General features: G+C 54.8%; 7 protein-coding genes across 7 annotated transcripts; 2 read left to right on the top strand and 5 right to left on the bottom strand.

Moving 5' to 3' along the window:
* Positions 1–147: 147 nt before the first annotated feature.
* On the bottom strand, positions 148–1,890 carry PG985_016386 (zincin; the record flags this gene model as incomplete). Its single annotated transcript, XM_066836152.1, has 1 exon — positions 148–1,890. One exon carries the CDS (start codon positions 1,888–1,890, stop codon positions 148–150), a length of 1,743 nt encoding a protein of 580 aa, XP_066675903.1.
* A 2,614-nt stretch (positions 1,891–4,504) lies between these two features.
* On the bottom strand, positions 4,505–4,794 carry PG985_016385 (uncharacterized protein; the record flags this gene model as incomplete). The annotated part of the gene is made up of 2 exons (XM_066836151.1): positions 4,505–4,662; positions 4,728–4,794. The coding sequence occupies 2 exons, from the start codon at positions 4,792–4,794 to the stop codon at positions 4,505–4,507; spliced, it is 225 nt and encodes a 74-aa protein (XP_066675902.1).
* Positions 4,795–6,211: 1,417 nt separating this feature from the next.
* PG985_016384 (uncharacterized protein) lies at positions 6,212–7,603 on the bottom strand (the record flags this gene model as incomplete). Its single annotated transcript, XM_066836150.1, has 2 exons — positions 6,212–6,954; positions 7,012–7,603. The coding sequence occupies 2 exons, from the start codon at positions 7,601–7,603 to the stop codon at positions 6,212–6,214; spliced, it is 1,335 nt and encodes a 444-aa protein (XP_066675901.1).
* Positions 7,604–8,353: 750 nt separating this feature from the next.
* On the top strand, positions 8,354–9,353 carry PG985_016383 (uncharacterized protein; the record flags this gene model as incomplete). Its single annotated transcript, XM_066836149.1, has 3 exons — positions 8,354–8,979; positions 9,088–9,238; positions 9,294–9,353. 3 exons carry the CDS (start codon positions 8,354–8,356, stop codon positions 9,351–9,353), a joined length of 837 nt encoding a protein of 278 aa, XP_066675900.1.
* Positions 9,354–9,789: 436 nt separating this feature from the next.
* On the bottom strand, positions 9,790–11,151 carry PG985_016382 (uncharacterized protein; the record flags this gene model as incomplete). Its single annotated transcript, XM_066836148.1, has 1 exon — positions 9,790–11,151. The coding sequence occupies one exon, from the start codon at positions 11,149–11,151 to the stop codon at positions 9,790–9,792; it is 1,362 nt and encodes a 453-aa protein (XP_066675899.1).
* Positions 11,152–12,437: 1,286 nt separating this feature from the next.
* On the top strand, positions 12,438–14,371 carry PG985_016381 (DNA repair protein RAD50; the record flags this gene model as incomplete). Its single annotated transcript, XM_066836147.1, has 3 exons — positions 12,438–12,635; positions 12,764–13,150; positions 13,232–14,371. The coding sequence occupies 3 exons, from the start codon at positions 12,438–12,440 to the stop codon at positions 14,369–14,371; spliced, it is 1,725 nt and encodes a 574-aa protein (XP_066675898.1).
* A 1,332-nt stretch (positions 14,372–15,703) lies between these two features.
* PG985_016380 (short-chain dehydrogenase/reductase family protein) lies at positions 15,704–16,931 on the bottom strand (the record flags this gene model as incomplete). Its single annotated transcript, XM_066836146.1, has 3 exons — positions 15,704–15,821; positions 15,908–16,465; positions 16,543–16,931. The coding sequence occupies 3 exons, from the start codon at positions 16,929–16,931 to the stop codon at positions 15,704–15,706; spliced, it is 1,065 nt and encodes a 354-aa protein (XP_066675897.1).

Genomic DNA, 16,931 nt, shown 5'->3' with positions numbered 1-16,931 from the left:
TTTGCCTCATTCCTCGCCCAAACCCGTATTATCAAGTGACTCAGACCAGCTGACCACAGCGCGCTGCGCGCATAGAAGGGAAATGATGTCGAGCGAATTATCCGTACATGTCACCCCGGCCGGTACGTCGACACTAAAAGCCCACCTTCACTCACAACGGGAGGTCCGAGGCCTCGGGTGGCACAATGTCAGCGAGGGGAGACGGGAGGAAACAGCCGTGACGGAAGGACCAAGTGAGAAGGTAAGGGGGATCAAAAAGGATGCAGGCCCCGCGAGTTGTCCCCCTGCAATGACGATGGAAAGAAACCGACCGGCCACAGAGTAGCCTGTGGCAGATACGTCCTGGGTCTCCGACAGTGTGATGCTTGTTGGGCCCACAGCGACAAACATGAGCAATAGCCAAGCAATTGAACAAGCAATAAGGTCTCTTCCTCTGACTTGTCTTCGCTTTCGAGGCGCCAGGGCTTGACTGGCTCGGTTCCTGTATCGCCGGTTCTTGTGACTCCACGACTGATCGAGTGTTGGTGGATGATATCTGACGACTGGCATCCCACCATACTCGTTTCCCTGAAACTCATACAAAGTCTTGAGTTCCGCGCGATCTGAGGACTGAACTTGAAATGTGAACCAGTCGTCAGAGCATTTTGGATAGTTCATTATCGATCTCGAGTTGTCCTCGCCCCAGAGAACGGACGGATCCACTTCACCATTCTTGGCAGTACCACCTCCCCGGAGATCCAGAGCAAACCAGTGACGGAGGCCCATCGAATGCCCCAATTCATGCGCAAGGATTGCAGAAAGGCCATTCTGCGGTTGGAAGGCGGCTGGGTATAACTTGATGACGGACTCCGACCCTGGCATGAATGAGAGGGCCTCCAGGCCGCCCTCCTGTTCGCGCGTGTATTGCACCATCACGTTGGCTTCGCCAATATTATAGACCTGTTTGAGGTCTAATTGCATATCGCTTCCCCATTGAGTGATTGCTTCATCTAGCGACCGTTGGGAACGTTCAAGATAATAGCGAGATGGGAATGAATTGGCGTCAACCCAAATGTTGAGCATTGTGCCTGGGGTGTAGAGACGTATTTGCCCTTCCCACCCAACACGGCTGGCCAACGAGGAAATGTGATGTTGCTGTCTGATGCAGGGACAGGCGGGACTGGTACTTCCCACTTTGTAGTGAGCAGTGTTCCTTGTGGTAGTGACGGATTCGGAAGCAGGAGCTAGCTGCAATTTGCAACTGTCACTTGCTCTTCTAGATTCTTCATCATCAAGGACTCCTGGATCGGTGACAACGTTCGACCCCATCCCATTGTCGGTACTGATTGTGAGGTCGAAACCGAGTGGAGAGGATGGAATGATACTGAGGTGTGATTGGCCTGTAGGAGCGTTGGCGCCGAAGTTGTGTCTCGCATGAGCGAATGAGTCTTTTTCCAATCGGGAGAGGCTCTGTACCCGCCAGGTGAAGCTTCTTTCCCGAATAGCAATCGTGACCAGTGCTTGAAGGGTGTAGTTCTCGAAATACAGTTCGACCACGCATTTCGGGGAGTCAAGCGGAGATCTGTTTCGGCCAGGGTCGCAGGCCTTGATAAATACAGCTTTATCGCCGTAAATGGCCTCGTCAGGAAGACTGCAGCGATGCCCCGATAAGATGAGACTGCCGGAAGAGGCCGGTGTCTCCTCCGGGGAAGTCCCCGACCCCAATGATGGTGATGACGGCACGAATTTCGTGATCGTTTCTGTCGTGGTCGAATGCGGTATCGGGGAGTATGAGAGTCTGGAAATTGCCAGAGAAGAGGCGACGGGGTAACGAGCCAGCATTGGGAATTGTCCGAGATCAAGTGCTTGGATCCCGCCAGGGGCGTCCGCAAGTCGACGGATGGAAGACATAATGGGCGCAGTAGAGACAGAAACGAATGAAAACAATAATAAGATGATTATTGGAGTGTGTACCCCTTTCGGTAGACTGTCTGATAGGCGACAGTGCTTCAGCTGGTCTTCTGATCCAGATTAGGACCAAACTGTGGGCTTAATGATTCTCTGGACTTGGTCTTGCTTGATGGAAATGAGGTAATGAACGACTTGTGAATGATTGACTTGAAAAGAAATGTTGGAGTGGCCAACGGACACGCAATAAATAGGAAAACGGCAGTTCGCCTTGACTCATCAAGCTGGAGTTGGGCACGTGTCGTGCCAGTCATGCTATCGCGCGCAATCTCAAGATACCTAGCTGTGAGCCTCTCTGCGAAGAACATTCTATGCTGCCGCCAAGGTAGAGAGGTATGACAGGCACCCTCACCCAGGGGGTCGGAGGACCCTGTCTGCACGTCATAACAAGGCGCAGGTGAATGCCCAACCCCGGTGTGTACCATTTGCAGAAAAGTAGTGGTCGCACGACTGGCGAGTTGGTCACTCAAGCCCAGGGATTAGAGAGCCACACCGTAGCATCGAGTTAGGGGATTTTGTCCATTGGCCGAGTCTAGAGCATTGTTTCATGTTTGCTGCAAAACATTTGTCGGCCACAGGGTTCTCCATCCCCATCCAATCCCGCAGACCCTGTAAGCAGCCTTTCCCGTTAACCCCCGCCCGTTAGCCGCCCCGCCCAACAGCCCCCAGTAAGTAGCGCCCAAAGGGGGATCGGGGGGCCGGGGACAGGGGAGGCAGGTACCATTTCATAATCCCCAAAGCGGCACTTGGGGGGACAGGTTTGGCAAATGGACGCTGCTGGATGCACTGGCGAGGTTGGACAACCAAACGATTGGCAGCTAGTGAATGAATGAATATGCGGCGATGAACGCGAATGTGCCGCAAGCAGTAGCCAAGCCGGCAGAGAATTTGAAGCGACCTAATAATACTTAGTAATTCGCTTCCCAAGGCTCGCTTGGAGCCCCTTCTGTAGGCGTGTGGTCTCGCTTGCACACAACATCCATTGCAGAATTCTTTTCTTCTCAAAAACGTAGCGGTGCGTGTTTCATCTTTCAGCCATCTGATGAAGACTTGGATTCCAATCATTTCATGTGAGTCTTTTGTTTCTGCCGGGAAACCTTGGTATGAATCGAAGAAAAAAGAAGAAAGAAGACGTGTTTGTGATCGAAGGCACGGATGATGGCTAAGCGACATGATTAGGGGTCGTTGACTCTGCTCATGTTGATGAGCTAGAATGTCCCTTACGATGTGGTCCCAGTCTATGGCACGCATGAACCAGCCGTATCTTGCTTTTCCAACCCTTCGCGTCCCTGGAGCCTCTTGATCCGGCAGAGCCCAACCGACCCACTTGAGGTCTGTCTCTGGATTTCTAGTGCTCGGTCTCCCGCGTCGTTTGGCACCACACCTACCCGCTCCCGTCCAAGCGCCAGCTACCCGTCCCGCAATCCAATCCTTCTTTTAACGACAGCGAAGGGTTTTCTGCTCAAATTGCTAATCAATGCCCCGCCTGGTCGACCCAACCAAGCGAACGAATACTACGCTCCCTTTTGGTCGAGAATCAAAGGCAGCCTGTTTGCCATGTCATAAATTGAACAACCCCCTCCCAGGAAACCATTTCAGGGACAGTTGACGACACAGTAGACGGGAGAACCGTAGCGCCTCCCGATGCACATGAAGAAGTATAAATCAACGACGCAAGGGTCTGAATTCTGCCACCGCATGATTATCTTCCATTCACTGAGCGTGTCCTTCTCGGCTTCATATTGCAAGTTAAATAAACAGGAACCAGAATACTGCCACGGGATAGAAATAAGATACAGCAAATAGACTGAAATGTCGATTAGATATGCAGCTTTGCTGTTTGCCTAATCATGTTGTGCTACGTAAACACCATTCCGCCCCTCCCTTCCCCTTCCACAGGTGCAGCCTAATACGCCACCTTTGCTTTTCGGCCAATTTGACCGTGTTGCCCTCCAACATACACCTAAGCCCTCATCGCCGTCGTTGGCATTTCTTAAAAACCGGGCCCTGTGCTTCGGCCGGGCGCGGTTGGCAAGACGCTGGCTTTTCCGGGCCATGCCAATGCATTCCTGTGGCCGCACGCTGAACGGCTGCTGAATCAATGGAAGCAACTCGACGAAGATGTCAGAGGGCAATTACCGCCATAGTCCCGTTCATCAACCCATACCATTGGTTTGTACATGGAGTGGCCGTCACGTGGCCGAGTTCCGATTCCTCTCTCAGGCTATGCTGGACACAGCCGCAGAACTCAGCAAGTCAATGTGAGAACCGAACCTCATACATTAGCCAATGTTCCAGCGGCTGGACAGATTGAGTGTGGTCAACGGTAATATCAGTGGAATAATTAGGGGGCATAGTCAGTTACGACACGCGTTCATTTCAACAACACTCATCATATTATTCCATGGAACCGTGGTTTGTATATAAACTCATGTTGTATTGACTGTCGCACATATCCTTCATCATCCTGCAGTCCACCACGAATTGTCATATACCCCCCTCATCTGCCATCGTTATCATCATGTCGATCGTGTCATGCCTTTCCCAAGCTTGTACCCTAGATCTTGTCGTTGGGGCTGCCCAGAGGGGGGCGGCAGGTGGACTGGTTGGGCAAGTCGCCGAAGCGGCAGTTGTCGGAGCAGCACTGGCTGTGGGCGTTGCAGCGGCCGCCTTCGGGAACGCACTGGCGGGCCTCGACAGCCATGGGGTTGGCAGCTAGAGGGGATATCTGTGTCAATAAAATAGGGAGTGAAGGTTGGGTGCGTGTTGGGTGCACTCACGGGTGGTGGCCGGAGCGGCGGCAACGATGGCCACGAGGGCGGCGACGAAGGCGAATTGCATCTTCATGTTGAAAGGTGTTGGAAGGGATGGGCTGGTGCTGTGAGAGTTGGATAAGGATAGAGGAGGATGGGTTGGAGGATGAGACTGAGGTTTAGGGAGGGAATCTAGATAGTCTTTATACCAATTGCGTGCTCGACCTAAGGATACTAGCCATGGGCTTATACTCCTACGTATAAACAAGGTTAGAATGCAGGTCCCGGCGCCGTTACCGGACGCGGAGCAGCGCCCGGGTCAATAAACCGTCTGGACCCCGGTCCAAGTGGATGTCAACCTTGCATCTGCGGAGCAGATTCCTAGTCCAGCGGCAGGGTTCCATGCCAGGGGTTGGCAGTCAATGCTCACTGGGATAGGGCATGAACTTACTAGAGGGACGCGACTGAAGACCAAAGACGCAGGTCGAAATAAGGCACGGTGCGTTGCATTCGGCCCCTGCCAAGTCAGGTCAGGCTAAGCGGAGGGAGCAAGGTCTAGAGCGGGTGAGCGGGTTGCTTGCTGAATAGAGCCGTGGCCTCCAACTATAGGGCCACGGCCAATACCTGCATACACACATAGTCCTAATCGAGAGATCAAGGCGGCACTCAATTGAATTGTTGGCCGTTGGAGATGAGCCCAGGACACCCACCCGTCGGGGGTGAGGCCTATTTCAGGAGCGGCCCCGGTCCCGACGTCGCAGTGACAGCGGCGCAACGCGACGTAGCCCCAGGCAATACAGTGGATTCGAGCGGCACGCATAAGCCGGCTACGTACCAATACTTCTTTTTACGGCGTCCTGCATCGGCAGAGGACAGGCGACAAATCTTGATTTCGCGGGGGAGTATCCATTGTGGGCGGACACGGACCCACGCGGCGGCACTTGACAGGAACCGGCATTCTCGCGTCGACTCAGCATCGTGTCTTTATCGTACCAGCCACCGGCCCAGGTGCCAGGTCTGGTTGATGCATATTGTCCAGTATTAATAATGATAACTAAGCCATTGCGTAAGCGGCATGGGCGAACATGGCGAGACTGCTCAATGCTGGGACTTCGTTGAGGTCGTTTCATGCTTGGGTGTTTTGCTGGCCATGGGTGCTGCTCAGGCTTGCGGCGCGCGCGCGAAGCTGTAAGCCCCCAAAGGCAGCAGTGGAAGTGGGACGCAGCCCAAACCCCACCAATTGCCATTGAGCCCCCCTTGCGAGCAATCCGATTGCCAGTTTTCACGTTGATGGCTCCGAGGTCATCTGACTTCGCGTTCCTGTTTTGCTTTACTACTTGAATAGGGACACGGACAATCGTCTCAAATATTTGTGATAGCTGTGTCTGTCCGTCTACTGAATACTGTGAATATTAGATACTACAAGATAGCAGCCCGTCTTGATGCAAACCAAACACTACCGTGCATGACGTAGCCCTCTCATTTCTGCCCCATACTCGGTTCTTTCCATCCTAAAAGCCCTGCAAGAATTTCTTGGCTTCAGCAAGAGATCGAGGCTGGTAGACCAACTGTCCACTCGCAGCTCGGCTTGAATCGCGGCTTGAATCGGGCCAGGCGACATGGGTTTGGTCCTTGGCACTCCACCACCCCGTACCCCCAGACTCCCAGACTTTCCTCCTGAACAACTGCGACAGCTTCAGGTCGGCCAGCCGTTCCGGAGCGCTAAACTTTTCCAAGCCCAGCTCGGTGTGTGGGCCGTCCCCGGATATGCTGGGGTCTTTGAGAAGACCTGCGCCTTCGAGGCGCGAGCAGTCCCAGAACGTGTAAGCCCACTGACGGTGTAGCCGCATTCGGATTTCTCCAACCAGAGCGCCCGGGAGGCGGTCTTTGTGAACCCATTCCCACATAGATGCTGGGCCTCGGTCAGGCTCATCGTAGAAGGGTGAACCGACCACTTCTTGCCGATCCTCGTCGTCAAGTTCCGACAGAGTTTCCTCATATATCGGATACACATTCGCTCCATATTGTAACGCATGGTGGAGAAACCCATCTGTGTAGCAGGGCTCGTCCCACCTGTCGTCTCCCCTGCTCAACAAAGGACGCCAGGCTTCGTATGACCAGACCATGGAGACTCGATGAAGCTTCTCCAGGCCCTCGGAGAGTATGTATTGCCCGTAGTTGGAATGGTGACAATCTATGTAAGGTACTTGCAGGTACCCCCAGGTTACGTCATAGTCCACAAGACAATTAAATGCTGTCCACACGTCAGCTATCAGTAAACGTACCGTACTTGGGCAACGGGCTGGCTTACGCTTGGCAACGACTCTCATGAGATACTCGTAGACGCAGGCAAGCTGTTCATTTTCCCAGGCGGCAAAATGACCGAAGAACATGTTCCGCAACCTTTGTGGCTCAACAATGGCAGAGTTACGGCCCACGGTGTTACAGTAGAGCTGAAAACGGTAGAATGCCCGCTGGAAACGAAGGAGTTCCGTGTGACTTGGCTCTCCCAGGGCGAGCAGGCGGGGCTGCTTATCTATGGCTTCGACGGAGTACATGTTCGCAAAGTAGTCGACATAGTGATGGAACCGCTCCAGAGGCAAAGCATCGACAAGCTTCCATTGGGTCGGAACAGGTGCCCTGCTGCTTAGATGGTCCTGAGCGAACTTGGTTGCTTGTTCGGGGGAGGGATCGCCGCCTAGTTTCCACGAACTTTGGACCAAGATCGCCTCTGGCAGTACGCTCAAGTCGATCTGGCGCAGGAGTATCTCGCTTGTCAGAATACCCTCGGCGCTTTTGAAAGCGTCGAGAAACGTCCGGCACGTGAGGGCTGCATTCCGTATCGAAGCCAGATCGAGGTGAGTGAGAATCCGCTGGACAAGCTCCAAGGGAAGCTCCTCCATTTTGGCTAGAAATCCGTGGAGAGTGGACGAGAAATATCTTCGTACAAGTGATACAGAGTTGAGATGCTGTACAATCTGGAAATGAGTTGAGAGTTGGGGAGTGTTGGTAACACCCTCGAGAGCCGGGATATCGGTAGGGTGGGGCAAAGGGTGGTGGGCACTGGCAGAATCCCGAGTGATCAAGGGGTGGCATGTTGTAGTACCGCGCGGTAAACGACCCAAGCACTCGGGACAGGCACCCCAACTTTTAATTGGTTCTGGGGGCCCAAGTTCATTTGCTCCTTAACCAACATAGATAGCCCGGCTTGGATTTATACCCTGCTTGCAAGGGATGTTATCAGCCATCAAACCCGTTGACAAGGCCCGGCGCTTACAGTGTATTCATCAGGATCGTTGTCGCTACCACCAGCAAGATTGTCGGGTCGTGTTCATCCATCTGAAACTCGATGCAGGCCATATTGCAGCCCTCATCTGTGGGCAATCAAGTCGGATGGCGCTTAAAATACACGAAGCATGTAACGTGCCTCGGCCACGTCTCCCATATGCACCAACTGCAAGTACGTTCACCTACTTGGGCGACGGGAAGGATCACGAGCGTCAACATATATAGAGAAGACTCGGCCCCCCATGATAGAAGGAAGAAACGTCAAGACATTCTATCACACAACTCCCTTCTACATATTTACACAATATAAATCAAGACTTCTGTCCTCCATCCCCACAGCCAAGACACCCGAACCCCGTATAATAATGCCAAACCAGACTCGCAGTGGTTGGAACTTTGATGGTAATGGTCGGGCGTACTGGCAAGACGAAGCGGGCCGTCACATACACGTGCGGCCGAAAGACTTCGAGCATGACCCACACTTCATCGACGGCGCCTCGACACAGCCGGAAGTGGTCACAAAACAATACAGGCCGTTTCCGGGAGCTAAAGTCAGCACGTGGCCGAAGCGCAGCGAGCCAAGCTATCTTTCCGAAAAGCTCGCCGCTGGTCGCAACAGGCCGTACTTTGGGGACGGAGCATCCCAGCACAGCGGGCGTCCGGACGTCGACGCTCCCGCCGGGAAGCGTGATGTGGCCGGGGTCACGCGGCCGAATGCGAGCACCGACGTCTATCGAGACGCGAAACAGGCTTGGGGGAAAAAGGGGCCCACGACTTCCACGTACGACAAGCAGTACTACGAATACAAGGGACAAGAGAGCGAGAAGACGCGCTTGCAGCAGGAGTATAAAGACTTCGTCGGAGCCCCAAAGCCTCCCCTGGCAGAAATCCACAGGAACAAGGATAGATACGGCGGATATCCCATGCAGACACAACAATGGCACCAGGAGGCAGCTCAGAAAGCAGCCATTGCCTCCAAAGCAGCTGCAGAGTATGTTTTCTCCCCAGCCCCACCCCCACCTTTTTTCCTTTGCTTTCGCATTCTCTAGTGATAGTGTTAGGGAGTGGAAAGATTCAACTAACCACCTGGGCCTATTAGACTCGTTGAAGGTCGCGGAGAGTACGCCAAAAATTATATTGGCTACCATCAGCCCAGCTACCATCCGGGCCACAAGCAAGCCGCTAACCAGGCCGAAAAACACAGAGTAGAGCTCCAGGTGGCGGCCGAGGCACATCAAAATTGGGAACCAGTAAGGAAGCTTGCCAGTCGAACAACACTATTGACAGATACTGACATTTACGTAGCTTCAAGCTCAAATTGATCGTGCCAGGCAACAGAAGGCGGCACTAAAGGCTCGAAAGTAGGATGCTCGTTGTCTTCTGCTTAATTCTCAGGCCTTCCTCGATCCGGTATCAATATACCAAGTACATTGCCATATAATGGGTAGTTAGTAACAAGACAGCTTGGACTGGTGTGACTGCTGGTTAGTTATATATATAATGGAATGGAATAAGTAATTACGACGCAGGATTACTAGGAAAGGAGTATAGGAGTATGGGTTTACCTAGTAGCTTGGAGTTAATTAAGAAATTGTTTAAGTGTGTCTTATAGTCAACACCCGTTACACCGAGCGTGAACAGAATGGAGAAGGTTTCGAGTTCTACTTGTGCAATGTTCCGTCTAATGCCGTAGTACATACAATCCTGCCGTCCAGATCCGCTATATATATGCGGAAGCAAAAATAGTACAAGTCCCACATATCATCCCTGACACCAAAGCCTTAAAAATCAGAAAAGAAAACTACGATGACACGCTGAGTTTCCGAAGCGGCGTCCCTTCGATGGCGGCCTTGCCCCCCACGAAGAACAGCTTGAAGAAGAAGTAGTAAATGGCAACCAGAAACCTCCAAGCCGACGCGAGGGTCGCGCTCATGTCATCCGCCGTCAAACGCACAATGTAGTCCTCTATCACCGCGCCCGGGGCCCCCGGCGTGAAGAGCATGAGCTTCATGATGTCTTCCGTAAAGTGCTGTGCCGCATGCGCCCGCTCCAACATGCCAGCCTCGTACTTCCCGAGCGCCGCCGCGCTCAGCTCCGCGGCCGTTGCGGCGCCGCCCCGGACCGCCCGCGCGATCTCGTCGGCGAGGCCCATGGCGTCCCCCATGGCCGCGTTGACGCCCAGCCCCACGAAGGGACACATGACGTGCGCCGCGTCGCCCAGGACAGTGACACCCGGCCGCGAATCCCATTTGATACCCGTGGGTAGCATAACGAGGCTGCGGGGCCAGACCCGGGCCTCGTCAAAGGACGCGATGAGCTCCCGCAGCTCGGGCGCCCAGGACCGGAACTCGTGCAGCAGCGCCCGCTTCACCGCGGCGGGGTCCGCCACGTCGTACCCGGCCACCTTGGGGTCCATCCAGCCCTCGGGCTTGACGCCCCACATGCTGATGTACAGGTCGCCCGAGCCGAGCTGCTGGCCCATGAGGACTTTCCCGTCCGAGTAGGCGAACAGGCTGCCCCGGTTGACCATTTTCGTCAGCAGGGGCCGCGCCGCCTCGGACTGCTTGCAGAGCATGTTCCAGCCGCCGACGCCGCTGTAGTGGGGCTCGTGCGGCGTCAGCAGGGGGCGCACGACGCTGTAGGTGCCGTCGGCGCCCACCACGAGGTCGTAGCGCGCGGACGAGGTGGAACCGTCCTTGAAATGCAGGACCGAGGTCGCGTCGTCGCTGCGGTTGACGACTTTCACGACCTGCTTGCCCCACGTGATGATGTCGGGGGGCAGCGACTCCAGGAGCAGCCGCCGCAGCGCCAGCCGGTCCATCTCGGGCTTCCCCTGGGCGAACCAGCCGCCGTCGGCGGTGCTGGCGATGTCGAGCCAGCGCCGCATCTGCTTGTCGCAGAGCACGATGGCGTCACCGTCGCGACGGGCCGCAGTGTTAAAGGCCGGCGTGTCGATGAGACCCGCGGCGCGGAGGGCAGCCAAGCCCGTCTCGTCGTGCAGGTCGAGGGTGCCGCCTTGGTCTCGGTCGTGGAGGTGTGTCTCGCGCTCAAATATCTCGAGCTTGGCGGATCCCTCGGGAAGCTGCCGGAGTAGCAGGTGGGCTAGTGTGCAGCCCGCCGGGCCGGCGCCGATGATGGCGATCTTGAGGGGGTGTGGCGACATTGGTCTATTACTCTCTGGGATTTCTCGATATGTGCATCCAAGGTAACTTATGTACAGTGCAGACAATTATCTTGGGCAAGGTGATGATGGACTTGGGGCTGAAACTGAAGTTGACTGTTCGCTTGATGGAGATGCAGATCCATTGTGTAATTTCGAGCAGGTCTTGTCCAGTACTTCTATGTAAGTTGGTGCACGATGCGCCCCAAAAGGGGTACGCACGATGGGATGATTGACCGTACGTCACGCGGTGAAACGCGACGCCGCAAAACCCCGTCGGCAATGCGAACCGCGTATAGAGATGACGTCCATGATGCGGATGAGCGAGAAGACCTATCAAGTTCGGGGACGCACTGCATCGAGCACAACCATATCTGGAGCGGGCGTGTGTTTTGGGTTCTTCCCGTTTCACAACCCCCTGTAGCGCCTCACCCGCGGTGCCGAGGAAGCCTGGATGGAAGAAAGAATATTCCAATCGGCAGCTTCGGCGCGACATATGGGTGGGTCACGGAATGATCTACCGAGGCATTGCCCTATTGCGGCATGAAATACGAAAGGGAGGGTGCTGAGAACGGTATACGACCCTTACATCCTTCACGCGTCAGCCAAGCAGAGGCTCTTGCCGTCACAATCTGACAGCAGTTCGCAGCACTGCTCGTAAATCAATAACAGGCGGTCTGATCCTCCCGGACCCGAACGAAGACATCTAAAAAGCCGATTTAGTGAAAACATCTCCGAGAAAATCTTCTCCGATACTACACAGTGCCGCCTTTTGATGCGACTTCAGATCGGCCGAAGAAGAGAGAAAGGGGTGAATTGGTGTAACGTCGCGGGTCGGGCCCTCGGATCTTATCTGCTGCCCGACATGTCTTTGATTGGTAATCGGTTCTGACTTCTCACCCTTGGGAGGGCCCAACGTCCCAATCTCACTGCAAAATCGACCTTCCAAGCCCAGGATTACGTCGGCCTTTTACCAGCCACATCTCAATTGTCCATCGCCAAGACACCCATCAGCAGCGGGCGGCGTCTTGGTAGAGAATCTGACAGCAGGATTCTCGACTGCCCACACAAACGACTCAGCAGCTTCGCGAATGCGAACCTTGGACATGGAGCAATGATTCCCTGCGCTTCAATTCAATATATCTGAGCGCGTTTTGCGCATCATAGACAGATTCGGTTCTGCAAGCCCAACGAAAGATTGAAACCAAAGGAAAACGAATGAGAACAAGGTCGAGAACCCACATCTATGTCCACTCAATCAATTCCTCTCAACAACACCCAGAGACAGGATGACAGAACAGAGGCCAATAGTCATGCTCGGGCCCGCGGAGGGAGGAGGTACCAATAAGTCCACGACCAATGCCACCGAGGCACATGCAGCGCCCGTGTTCAAGCCAGGCGCCAAGTTCTGGATCGCGTTGACGCCCGTGTTGATCCTTGCCATGATGGTGTCGCTGGATAGCACCTCGGTGTCGGTCGCCTTGCCGGTGAGTTCGAATCCAATTGAGACTTCCCGCACCCCCTTTTCTACTCAAGACAGAAAATGAGGAGGGAGACGGGAATGGTACTCTTCTCCTGGAATGCGCGCAGGTCTAGCTAACACCCTTACCACCAGCTCATGGCCGAAGACCTCCGCGGGAGCTCCCTCGAGGCCTTCTGGACCGGCACCGCATTCCTGCTGGCGTCGGCCGTGCTGCAGGCGCCCATGGGCGCCCTCTCCGACATCGTGGGCCGCATGGGGGTTCTGCTCGTCTGCACCTTCCTTTTCCTCATCGGCCTCATCCTGGCCGCCGTCGCCCAGTCTTTTCTACTCATCTTTGTCGGCCGGGCCATCCAGGGCGTCGGCGGCGGGGGCATCATCCTGCTAAACGACATTATCGTCACGGACCTGGTGCCGATGCGGGACCGTGGCAAGTACTTTGGCATTATTGGCGGCATTTGGGCGCTGGGCAGCGTCACGGGTCCCGTAATCGGTGGGGCGTTGGCTTTCAAAGCGAGCTGGGTGAGTATTCCTCGACAATGCATTTACAGCGCTGTTTCTTTCCAATGGCTGTAGTATCTCTAACTCTATTATCATGAAAAGCGCTGGCTCTTTTGGATCAATGTCCCGTTCGCCGCCATCGCGCTAGCTGCAATCCCATTCTGCCTGCGCCTATCGAGACCGCCCGGATCCATCGCGCCCAAACTCAAGGAGTTTGACTGGTTCGGCAGCTTCTTGTTCGTCGGCGCCGCCACCTGTTTCCTCATGCCCCTGACTTGGGGCGGGGTGCAGTATCCCTGGGCCGCCTGGCAGACGCTGTTCCCCCTGATTCTGGGCGTCGCGTCTCTCGTTGGCTTCGGCTTCTACGAGCGTTACGTGGCGCGGGACCCTATCGTCAAGGTCGAGCTTCTGTTGGCCAACTACGAGATGGGCTACAGCTTGTGGTCTACCGTCATCAATGCGGCCATCGTCTACGGTGCGCTGTACTTTCTACCACTGTACTTCCAGGCTGTCCAAGGCTACAACCCCATCCTCGCCGGCGTGGCCCTGTTCCCCGCCACCTTCACCGTGGCGCCCATGTCCATCCTGGCCGGGCTCATCATCACCAAACGGGGCGAGTACCGCTGGGTGACGTGGATCGGCTGGGTCATCAGCACGCTGGGGCTGGGCATCATGATCCTGCTGGACACGGGCATGAGCGTGCAGCAGTGGTTCTTCCTCACCATAATCGTCGGCCTCGGCCTGGGCCTGCTCTACACCTCCCTCGCCATCATCAACCAGGCCGCCGCCGCGAGCGACGAGCTCGTGTCCTTTGCCATTTCCATGTTCATCTTCGCGCGCATGCTGGGGCAGTGCCTGGGGGTGGCCATCTGCGGGGTCGTGTTCCAGAACTCGATGAAGAAGGAGCTGCAAAAGACCGCGACGCTCGTCGACAAGGCCGACGAGTACAGCCGCGACGCCAGCGGGCTCATCCCTCTGCTGGAGGGCATGCCCGCGGGCCCCGAGAAGACGGAGTTGATCCAGGCGTATGCCGATGCTCTGAAGACGGTGTGGATGGTCATGTGTATCCTCAGCGGTGTGGCAATGATCGGCAGCTTCTTCATCAAGCACATCAGCCTAGATCGAGAGCATAAGACGCAGCATGGCATCGACAACAAGAAGAGCAATAACAGTGGTGTGGAGAATTCAGACTCGAGCCGCGCGTCCGAGAAGCCGCCACATACGACTTCTAGAGCAGTTTGACCAAGTAGGAAATAGGTGTTCGGATGGCACGGGGATATATTGTCGGTGAAAATCAAAACACTTCTCAATAGTGGCTGCAGTTATCGTGTAGAATTCTTGTGCACCTCGAGTATTCTCTTGGCCTATATCGTGAGACTATTACCGTGAATTCTGTCAGTACTAGCGGCTTGTCTGCTTTCTGTGACACCTATAGCGAACCAACCAGATTTGAACAAGTGCTTACATTGAGTCTCAAATCGAAAAGTTCGGATTTACCGTGCTGGTAAGCATGAAAATCTGAAAAAGAAAATCTGGTGAGCCACCGCGTCCCACCCCTGATGTGACCCTGCAGTGTAAATCGAACAAAAAGGGATGAAAACATCACAAATACAGTCAGACACAGCCACAGGAACAAGGCAAGCCCCAAAATGTCCTTTCGAGATAGTCCCGGGGCCTCGGGGGAGAAGAACCCGACAACCCGGACTCTGCTATACTCCGACCTGTGCAACATACGACGAGGGAGTAGGTCAACGTCGATCACGTCTGTTTTTTGATGCATGCATGCACGTGTTTGTGTTCTTGCATCTGCAATGTCCTAAACATGGCATACCATGTACAACACAGTAAGACGAACCAGACTTTGCGATCATGCATCTCAGATCAATGTTGACGACATACTCTGGTTCCGAGAGCTCCGTAGGTTGAGTGGACACCGGCGCAGAAAGGGGGGCGGACGCAAGGGGCGGTGGAACGCGATGCAACGGCCGATGTCGGGACCCGGGTAGGGGTGAGGAAACGAGACACGAAGCAAGAGACTCAAGAGTAGAATCGACGAATCAGGGGGTTTTGAGGCAAGAAAAGGTCCATCCAAGATGAAGGATGGGGGGTTCTGAAATAATCCAGTCTTCGCCCCCAAACGAACGAATACGTCGTATCGTTCTCCGACGGTGGCGTGTTATAGACTAGTACAGTTTCGACTATGACGCGAAGTCCACACTGGCAAGAACAGGGCTTTCGGGCAGCAGAGCGTTGCTATCTTTAGCCACGGTGAATTGGATAGACTCATGACACGACCAAAGTGAGCATATCGGAGCTATTTTGAATACTAATAATGAAGTACGAAGCAGGGATATGAGATTGAAAAGTGTTAGTGTCTTCAGAAAAGTACTAATTCTATAGCAGTATGGAATAGCGTAAATACACTTATTGTAAGATGCACAGCTTTGCAACAATATCGTATGTTGAACAGCATGGTTTGTATGTTGAAACCAGTAAAATGATCTATAAGAATATACGGTGAAACTTCCAGTGTGTGATTCATGACTAGCACCTGACTGTTTTGTCAAAATATCTTCAATTGCCTAGCCCTTCCCCTATGCGGCCGTCCAACTTTCGACCCTGGCTGACGATCTCCGCCCACAGCTTCTTCGCAAACTCGCGACCTTCTGGCGAGTTGGCAAACGGTGTTGGCCTAGGTAGAGAGAATTAATTAGCGACAAAGTCGCCACAATATTGTTAAGCGAAGAGACTGGTTTTGTGTGCCTTCTTCAGACTTACTCTTGGATCTTGCCGTCGGCGATGTAGACCCCGTTCCAACCAGCCGCGGAACCAGGCTTCTGCAGGTTCCCCCTCGCCGCCCACAGTACGGCCCGGGCGCCGTCGGGGACAGAGCGTCCCCGGGCGGCGCGGTTGAGGTTCATGGGGATACGCACGTAGAACGGGAGGTTGTTGTCGGCGCCCGTGGCGACCGTGCCGGGACAGACGTTGTTGACGACCACCACACCGGCACCCTCCTTGCTGCTGGAGGAGGACGCCGCGATGCGGTCGGCCAGCTCTCGGACAAAGAGGATGACGAAGAGCTTCGTGTCCGAGTACCGGCGGAAGCGCGAGTAGGTGTCCCTGGAAGAGAAATAGTCCAGGATGCTAGCATTACTGGGGAGGAGCTGGGCCAGGTCGGGGGAGTGGAAGGCGTGGCCCATGGAACCCAGCCAGGTGATGGTGGGTCGCTGGACCGTTTCCGCAGCGGCCTGGTAGTATGTCGCCGATGTCTTCTGGATCAGGGGCAGCAGGAGCAGGCTGAGGAAGCTGTTGGACAGCAGGTTGACCTGCATGCATCTGCATAAATGAAGGAGGAAACATGGTGTTAGTGGTTGTGCCGGCAGTTGATAACGGCAAATGATGGCTATACTCACGCTTCATTGCCGTCGGGTGTCTCTTGATACTCAGCCAGGTTGATACCGGCGTTGAGGACGAGCAAGTCGAGCCTCTTCTCGGGCAAATCCAAGATCTTGTGGGCAAACGACACAACGCTTTCATAGCGCGCGAGGTCGAGTTCCAAGACGGTGACACGGGCCGATGAGTTCACCTTCTGCACTTCTTCATCGGCCAGCAGACTCAGGCGCGCGGCGGCACCCCGTTGCAGGCTGCGTACGCCTATGATCAGGTGACTGAGGCCCAGCCGCAAGAGCTGAAAGCCGAGCTCGTGGCCGATGCCCGAGGTGGCGCCAGTGATGATGGCTGTCTGGCCCTGAAGGGAAGCCTTCCCCAGGGGGAATTCGGGGATGGTTGGCTGCGCGAACAT

The sequence above is a fragment of the Apiospora marii genome (genome assembly GCF_038362585.1).
Source record: "Apiospora marii strain CBS 49790 chromosome Unknown utg000015l_segment0_segment0, whole genome shotgun sequence".
NCBI classification, from domain to species: Eukaryota; Fungi; Ascomycota; class Sordariomycetes; order Amphisphaeriales; family Apiosporaceae; genus Apiospora; species Apiospora marii.
The sequence above is the reverse complement of the archived record's forward strand: the minus strand, read 5'-3'. Positions and strand labels throughout refer to the sequence as shown.